Source organism: Pristis pectinata, chromosome 42, assembly GCF_009764475.1.
Source record: "Pristis pectinata isolate sPriPec2 chromosome 42, sPriPec2.1.pri, whole genome shotgun sequence".
Lineage (NCBI taxonomy): Eukaryota > Metazoa > Chordata > Chondrichthyes > Rhinopristiformes > Pristidae > Pristis > Pristis pectinata.
Window position 1 is genome coordinate 4186390 of NC_067445.1, and position 8612 is coordinate 4195001.

The 8612-nt window shown below is 58.4% G+C and overlaps 1 protein-coding gene across 1 annotated transcript; it reads right to left on the reverse strand.

Annotated features, from left to right (window-relative positions):
- LOC127566500 (PRA1 family protein 2-like) lies at nt 1–4602 on the reverse strand. The gene is made up of 3 exons (XM_052008937.1): nt 4377–4602; nt 1408–1625; nt 1–609 (listed from the first exon to the last, which is right to left on the reverse strand). Exons 1-3 carry the CDS (start codon nt 4562–4564, stop codon nt 470–472), a joined length of 546 nt encoding a protein of 181 aa, XP_051864897.1. The 5' UTR covers nt 4565–4602; the 3' UTR covers nt 1–469.
- Between the last annotated feature and the right edge of the window lie 4010 nt (nt 4603–8612).

Consider the following 8612-nt stretch of genomic DNA (forward strand, 5'->3'; position numbering starts at 1 on the left):
CTTGAATAAAAAAAATTTACTGAACTGTACACTGTAGTGTCTTTACATTGAAGGAATGTTTTAACACAATGCCGATATATTTAATCTCACACATATACTGGTACTGAGGCATGCACTGGCTGACACAGGCCAAATCTGACCCGGGATACAAGGACAGCAGTCCCCACCACAGCCCCTCTCCCTGCGGATCCGGTACCATCCCAGCTGGGAATCCCGCCGGCGTTCCTTCGCCGAATCCCGTGGCTCCCGCCCCGCCCTGTGATCGCGAGGGGGAAGGAGGGAGAGAGGGAGGAGAGGGGGAGGGAGAAGGAGAGAGAGATGGGGGAAAGGAGGCGTGAGAGAGGAAGAGGGGAAGGAAGGAGAGGAGGGAGAGAGAGAGAGAGACGAGGCAGATACACAGACACAGACACAGTTTGTTCCCTGGGTGCGGGGGGTGAATCAGTGCGGGGACCCCTGGGTCGGGCCAGCCCTAGGACCCCGCCTCCTGCTCCTGGCCCAGAGCCTCGAGGAGGATGCCCATGGGCGTGCGCTTCAGCCCAATACTCTCGATCTTGTTCTCCAGCTTGTTCTTCAGGTTCCTCAGGCGGAGCGAGGCGTGGAGGACGATCACTGCGTGGGAGGGGAGCACACACCGGGGTCACGGAGACAGGCCCTTCCGCCCTCCCGCTCTGTGCCGGCCCGCAACCACCCCCACATTCCCACCAACTCCACCCAGATCCTCCCCTCCCCACCCTCGCCCCCGCTGCACCCGCACACACCGGGGGGGGGTTGGCGGTTAACCCACTGACCCTGCACGTTCGTTGGGACGTGGGAGAGAACTGCAGCCCCCAAGGTAAACCCACGGGGTCACAGGGAGAGGGCGCAGACTCCGCACACACACACACAGGCACACACATGACACACACACAAGCATGACACAGAGACATAAGACACAGAGACACATACAGACACACACACACGACAAACACACCCATGACACATAACACACACACAGAAACACACACGACACACACACAGACACGACAAATACACCCATGACACATGACACACACACGTGACGCACACACGGAAACACACACATGACACACACACACACAGATACACACAGACACACACACACAGAGCCAAAGGTCAGGATCGAAGTCAGGTCTCCGGATCCGCAAGCCGCCGCCTCCCCGCTCCCCCCCCACCCCCCGCACCCCACCGTGCCGACCTTCCGCGAGAGGAGAGGGATCAGGGCAGGAGGAGGGCTGGACAGACGGGAGGTGTGACCCCAATCACCACCCACTCCCCCCCCCCACAACCCACACCACCTAACCCCATGCCCCTACTACCCACCGGACCACCACCCCCAACCCCACCACACCACCCCCCCCCCAACCCCTCCAGCCCGCCCCCGGCACTCACGGAGCATGGGGAAGGTGATGCCGAAGAGGAAGACAGCCACCCCCCCCAGCACGGACAGCAGGCAGTAGCTGGCGCCCAGCAGGCCCACCATGCAGAGGGTGGGGTGGTTCCGGCGCAGCCTGCGCACCACCGCCTTGTTCTCCGCCGACCACACGAAGCCCAGGAAGCAGAGCGAGACCACCGCCCCCCCCAGCACCGTCTGCAGCGGCTCCATGTACCTGGGGGGGAGAGGACATAGGTCAGTCTCTGCCGGCTCCACCCTCCCCACCCCCCCAGCACCGTCTGCAGCGGCACCATGTACCTTGATGGTGGGGGGGGGGGGGGGTGGTAGGGGACAGGTCGGTGTCTGCCGGGTACAACCTCCCTGGCATTGGTGGGGGGAGAGGGGGGAAGGGGGAGGGAGGGGACGGGGGGGGAGGGGAGGGGGAGGATGGGGGTTGGGAGGGGGCGGGGGAGGGAAGGAGAGGGAGGGGAGGTGGGGAGAGGGAGAGAAGGAGGGGGGGAGAGGGAGAGAAGGAGGGAGGGAGGGGAGGGGGGATGGAGGAGGTGGAGGGAGAGAAGGATGGGTGGTGGGGGGGAGGGGGGTGGGAGGGGGGAGGAGAAGGGGCAGGGGGTAGGGAGGACAGAGGGGAGGGGGAGGGTCTGAGGGTGGGGGGAGTATGAGTGAGTGGACACAGGTCGGTCTCTGGCAGCTCCCCCCTCCCCCAGTGGCGGACGGTGTGCGTGGGGGGGGGGGGGGGGAGCGATCCCCGTGGTCGGCTCCACCCTGCCACCCACCGGCTGCGGCCACCACCGCACCGTGCCCGTCCGCATATCGGAGCCACAGCCAAGCTTCTGTCACACGTGTGCGCGGGTGCAGTGTCAAACTTACCTGAGGCAGCATCGGGTGCAGAACATTCACAGGACAAACACAAATCACGCACGAAAGGACACAATTGGAACAAAAAACTTGCAGTGCAGAGCAGTCCCTCACTGTACTGAGGCAGTGATTAGGGTTGTGCCGGTCGGTTCAAGAACCAAATGGTTGAAGGGAAGTCGCTGTTTTTGGACAGGCATTTTAATTGCCAAGGAACTGTAGATGGGCTGGCATGGATACAATGGGCTGAAGGGCCGTCTCCTCTGCTCTGTGGCTCGGTGGCTCCACTCCCTTCCACTGCTTCTCCTAATTGCCGCAGGGGGAAGTACAGGTCGCAGTTGATCCAGTCAGTGAGGCCTCAGACAAGGTCCCGCATAGGAGGCGGTGGGATCCCGGGGAAGCTGGCAACGGGTGGAGGTGATCGGAAGCCTGTAGGCAGGGGTCTACTGCAGGGATCGGTGCCGGGACACTTCACCATTTGCATTTGAAATGCAAAATAGTCGGTGGATTTGCCCGTCAGTGATGTTGTCGACAGCAAGGAGGGTGGTGTTTGGCGATGGAACGAGATAGGTCAGTTGCGATGGCCGATGGAATTTAATGCTAGAAAGTGTGAGGTGATGCACATTGGGAGGTCTATAAAGGGGAGGAACAGAGGGACCTCGGTGTACAAGGGTAGGACACACACCGTGAACAGTGGGGAGTTGAGGAACAGAGGGACCTCGGTGTACAAGTCCAAGGATCCCTGAAGGAGGCAGCAGATGGATAAGGTGGTGAGAAGGCGTACGGGACACTTGCCTTCATCAGCCGGGAAACACCACCCTCTTTGCTGTTGACAACATCACTGACATGCAAATCCACTGACTCTATTTTGCATTTTCCAATGCAAATGGTGAAGTGTCCCGGCACCGATCCCTGCAGTAGACCCCTGCCTACAGGCTTCCGATCACCTCCACCCGTTGCCAGCTTCCCCGGGATCCCACCGCCTCCCGTGTGGGAGGTTCTGGTCCAACTTTATAAACCATTGGTCAGACCACAGCTGGAGCACTGTGTCCAGTTCTGGTCACCACACTACAGGAAGGAGGGGTGTGCACTGCAGAGGGTGCAGAGGAGATTCCCCAGGACGGTGCCTGGGATGGGGGGCGTCCTGGTTACCAGGAGAGAGCGGAGAGGTTCTCCCTGGGGCGAAGGCTGAGGGGGGACCTGACAAAGGTGTACAAAATGCTGAGGGGCAGAGATCGGGTGGGAGGGGGAAACTTTTCCCACGTGGGCGGGGGGGGGGGTCTAAACCCAGAGGGCGTGGAGTGAAGGGGGAGGAGGTTGAGAAGGGATCTGAGGAAGAACTGGGCTGCCAAGGAACAGAAGGCTGCGGCACGTTGGGTCGCTGTAACTCAGTCTTTGTGTTGGAGGAAGTCACAGTGATGTACAGCACAGAAACAGGCCCTTCAGCCCATCGAGTCTGTGCTAGACATCCCCGCCCAGCACCTGTTCCATAGCCTTCTGTGTCTGGGCAATTCAGGCTTCCCTCTCAATACTTCTTAAATAATTGCCACCCCCCCTCCCCTCCCCTCCCCTCTGTAAATGTCACTGAGGCAAAGTGGGAATAACTATCGGCCAATTTTTAATGATCCCCTTCATCTCGCACATCCCTTTAATTGCCAGGCTGCCTGAGCCGAATCGCTCGACGACAAACGTGGCACTGACGTCGGCCCCTGATTGACAGCACCACCCGACCAATGAATGAGCGAAGGCGGACAGAAGGGCGGAACTCACGGGAGCCCGTGGACGGCGACCGCCAATTAACAGGGCGCACTTGCTTTGAGTGGCAGCGCGGCGGTCCAATGGGCGGTAGGATGAGGGGCGAGGTCCACATACAAGCTGTTGCCCCACCCCCGTGATAAACATCCCAAACAACCAATCCAATTTAAGAGCACATGACTGTCAACCAAATCAGCCAATAGATGAAAAGCACGCATTATAGACCCCACCCTGCGGGTTACGTCAGCACAATGACATACAGCTCGCCCAATCAAAGTAGGAGCTCGCCCTGAGTGAGAGGTTTGTCAACCAATGGCTGGCGCAGAGGGGCGGGCGTGGGTGGAGCGCCGGTACTGACCCGACCAGCAGGAGGATGCCGGCGACCGTTGCCAGGTAATTGGTCTGGTAGTAGAGCAGGTTGTTGATCACCCGGTTGTTCCACCTCAGCGGATCCTTCAGGTCGGGCAGGCTGAAGCGGGCCGAGCTGCACAAGAAGTCGTCCAGCGTGCGGAACGGCGGCAGCTGCACCTCAGCGTTCCGAGCCATGGCGGCCAGCGGGCGGGCGCTGTCTGCGCAGGCGCGCCCCCGTCCGCCCGGCCAGCTCCCCTCACTGCGCCTGCGCCGCCGGCACGGTGCCCCGCTCCCTGCGTCATCCTGGGGGGTTACGTCACCTGTATTATGACGTCACATGCAAATCGCGGCTGTGACGTAGAAGCTCCGGGGGAGGATTAAGAGGCCATTCAGCCCGTCAAGGGCTGGCACCCAATTTACCGCCTGCTCCCATTTCCTGCCCCGGAGCCACTTCGGTCGTTATTCCCGGCGCCCGGAGGGGTCCGGAGAGGGTCACGGAGTCATCCAAAGGGGCCTTTCGGCCCGGCCGGCCCGTGCTAACCCTCACCCACCCATTCACACTGATTCCATTCTGTCCTCCACACCGCCCCATCGTCCGCTTCTCCCCCCCCCCACCAGATTACAGAGTCACACAGCACGGAAACAAGCCCTTCGCCCCAACGTCCGTGCCCACCATGGTGCCTGCCCGAGCTAGTCCCACCTGCCCGCGTTTGTGGCCCATATCCCTCTGAACCTTTCCCATCCATTACCTGCCCAAGAGTCCATTAAACTCTGTAACTGTACCCACCTCTCCCACTTCCTCTGGCAGCTCGTTCCACACACCCACCCCCCTCTGGGTGAAAAACTTACCCCTTTAAACCTTTCCCCTCTCACCTTAAACCTGTGCCCTCTAGTTTTAGACTCCCTGACCCTGGGGGGATATAGACTGACTGCCCACCTTATCTACGCCCCTCGTGATGTTATAAACCTCCATCAGCCTCCTCCGCTCCAGGGAAAAGTCCCGGCCTGTCCAGCCTCTTCTTATAACTCGAGCCCTCCGGTCCCGGGAATGTCCTGGTGAATCTTTCCGGCACCCCCTCCGGCTCAGTGACGTCCTCCCTGTAGCTGGGCGACCGGAACCGCGCCCAACACTCCGAGTGCGGTCTCCTGTACAGCTGTAACGGGACGTCCCGACTCCTGGACTCGGTGCCCTGACCGATGAAGGCCAGCGTGCCGAACGCCTTCTTCACCGCCCTGTCTACCTGTGTCCCCAATTTCAGGGAACCATGTCCCTGTACCCCTGGGTCCCTCTGTTCTGCAGCACTCCCCGGGGCCCCACCATCCAGTGCAAGTCCTGCCCTGGTTTAACTTCCCAAAATACAACATCTTGCACTTCAATATGGTCATGGCTGATTTATCCTGCCCTCACCACCCCAGGTGCGGTCTCACCAAACCCTCTGCAATTCTGGTGACATTTCCCCCCCTCTGCCAACACCCCTCCCGACCTCTGCCACACAAAGTCGTCGCGGAGCCATCTGCCATGGAAACAGGCCCTTCAGCCCACAGCATACAGACTAGCCCATCTACATTCACCCCCATTTCGGTCCGCAGCCTGCTTTGCCTTGGCCGGACTGGATTCTCCTTGGACGCTGTGAGAGTCTCAGCCCTGGTCACATTGTAAAGGGGGAAATTCCGATAATCCAGCATCCAGTTATTCAGGAATCCTTCTTTTTCCCCGGGGTTGGGGTATCAAGAACTAGAGGGCACAGGTTTAAGGTGAGAGGGGGGTTTAATAGGAATCTGAGGGGCAACTTTGTTGAAAGGGGAAAGATTTAAAGGGGCAGGTCTTTCACCCAGAGGGTGGTCCATATATGGAAGGAGCTGCTGGGGGAAGTGGGTGGGGCAGGTATATTAACGATATTTAAAAGTCACTTGGACAGGTAACATGGATAGGAAGAGTTTAGAGGGATATGGGCCAAACACGGGCAAATGGGACTTGCTTGGGTGGGAATCTCATTCAGCATGGACCAGCTTCCATGCTGTGTGACTCCAAGTCAAGTCCCGTCGAGTTTATTGTCAGGCCCACAAGTGCAGTGAGGTACAGGTGCATCGAAAAACTTGCTTGCCTCAGCATCACAGGTGTGTAGCTACAGACAACACACACAGAATATAAATTGTACAAAACAGTGGAGAAGAACTGTGCAGAACAGGACATTAGTGCAAAGACACACAAGTGCAAGAGGTGGTCCGTAGTGTTCCCTTGCTGAGGTAGGGTGAGGGATATGCCGGTCGGTTCAAGGACCGAATGGTTGAAGGGAAGTCGCTGTTCCTGAACCTGGTGGTGTGGGGACTTCAGGCTTCTGTACCTCCTGCCCGACGGTAGCAACGAGAAGAGGGCACGGCCCGGATGGTTGTGGGGGGGGGGGGGGGGGGATCCTCGACAACGGATGCCACCTTCTCCTGCGGATGCTGTCAGTGGTGGGGAGGGATGTGCCCGCAATGGACTGGGCTGCGTCCACTGCTTTCTGCAGCCTCTTGCCTTCCTGCGCATTGAAATTGCCGTCGCACCCCATTCGGACCCAGCGGGAATGTGTACCGGCATCCGGAGCGTGGCAGGGGACAGGGTTGGGCTCCTGAGCGCAGGAGTCAGGAATGTGGGTGGGAAACACGAGGGACTCAGCGGGCCAGGCAGAATCCGTGGAGGAAAGCAGGCGGTCAACGTTACGGGTCAGGACCGAAGATGGGAAAAGGGGAAGCCCAAATATATAGGAGGGAAAAGTAGAGCAGTGATAGGTAGACACAGGTAAGAGATAGTGATAGGCTATCTCTTACCTAGGTCGAGAGGGTTGAGACCTTCAAGTTCCCAAGAGCGAACTTCACCAACAGCCTGTCCTGGTCCAACCACGCAGACGCCACGGCCAAGAAAGCTCACCAGCGCCTCTACTCCCTCAGGAGGCTAAAGAAATTCAGTATGTCCCCTTTGACACTCAACGTTTATCGATGCACCATAGAAAGCATCCTATCTGGATGCATCCCGGCTTGGGACGGCAACTGCTCTGCCCGGGACCGCAAGAAACTGCAGAGAGTCGTGGGCACAGCCCAGCGCGTCACGGACACCAGCCTCCCCTCCGCGGACTCTTGTCTATACCTCTCGCTGCCTTGGTGAAGCAGCCGGCATAATCAAAGACCCCACCCACCCGGGACATTCTCTCTTTCCTCCTCTTCCATCGGGCAGAAGATACAGGAGCCTGAGGGCATGTCCCACCAGGCTCAAGGACAGCTTCTACCCCCACTGTGATAAGACTATTGAACGGTTCCCTTATACGATGAGATGGACTCTGACCTCACGATCTACCTTGTTGTGACCTTGCACCTTTATTGCACTGCATTTTCTCTGTAGCTGTGACACTTTACTCTGTACTGTTATTGTTTTTACCTGTACTACCTCAATGCGCTCTGTACTAACCCAATGTAACTGCACTGTGTAATGAATTGACCTGATCATTAGCAGGGAGCAGATCCACTGGGGGATGGGTCCAAGGTCAGGAGAGAGAGGGGAAAAAAAGCTCGGAATGGGAAGCAGCAGCATGGTGGGCGGGGGGGGGGGGGGGGTTGTGGGGAAGTGGGGGGGTAGGGATTACCTGAAGTGGGAGAATTCAACCTTCATGCTGTCAGGCTGCAAGGTTCCCAGACGGAAAATGAGGCACTGTTCCTCCAGTTTGCGCTTGGAATTCTCCTGGCAGCAGAGGAGGCCGAGGACCGACATATCAGCGGGACAGGGAGTCAAAGTGACCGGCGACGGGGAGACGCAGGTCGCGAAACGTGGGTGGGTTTGTGTCTTGTATCCCTGGTTCACCAGTAAGTTTTACTGTACTGTTGTGTAACATGGAAACTTGTCAAATACAAATGCGTTGGGGTATTAATAGATGTGATATTGTCTGAAAGGTCTGCTCATTAAGCACTATCAAAGATGGTCGAAGTAGTCAGCCTCTCCTCCGCCCCAGGGGGAAACAGACCCAGCCTCATCGCTCTCTCCCTGTAACCGGGACGCCCCATCCCGGGCACCGTCCTGGGGGCACCTCCTCTGCACCCTCTCCAGCGCGCTCCCCTCCTTCCTACAGTGTAATGACCTGAACTGTGCACAGTGCTGCGGCCTGACCGATGGTTTATAAAGTTGGACCAGAACCTCCCTGCTGAAATGATGTTTTATACTAGAGGACGTGCATTTAAGGTGAGAGGGGAAACGTCCAAAGGAGATGTGTGG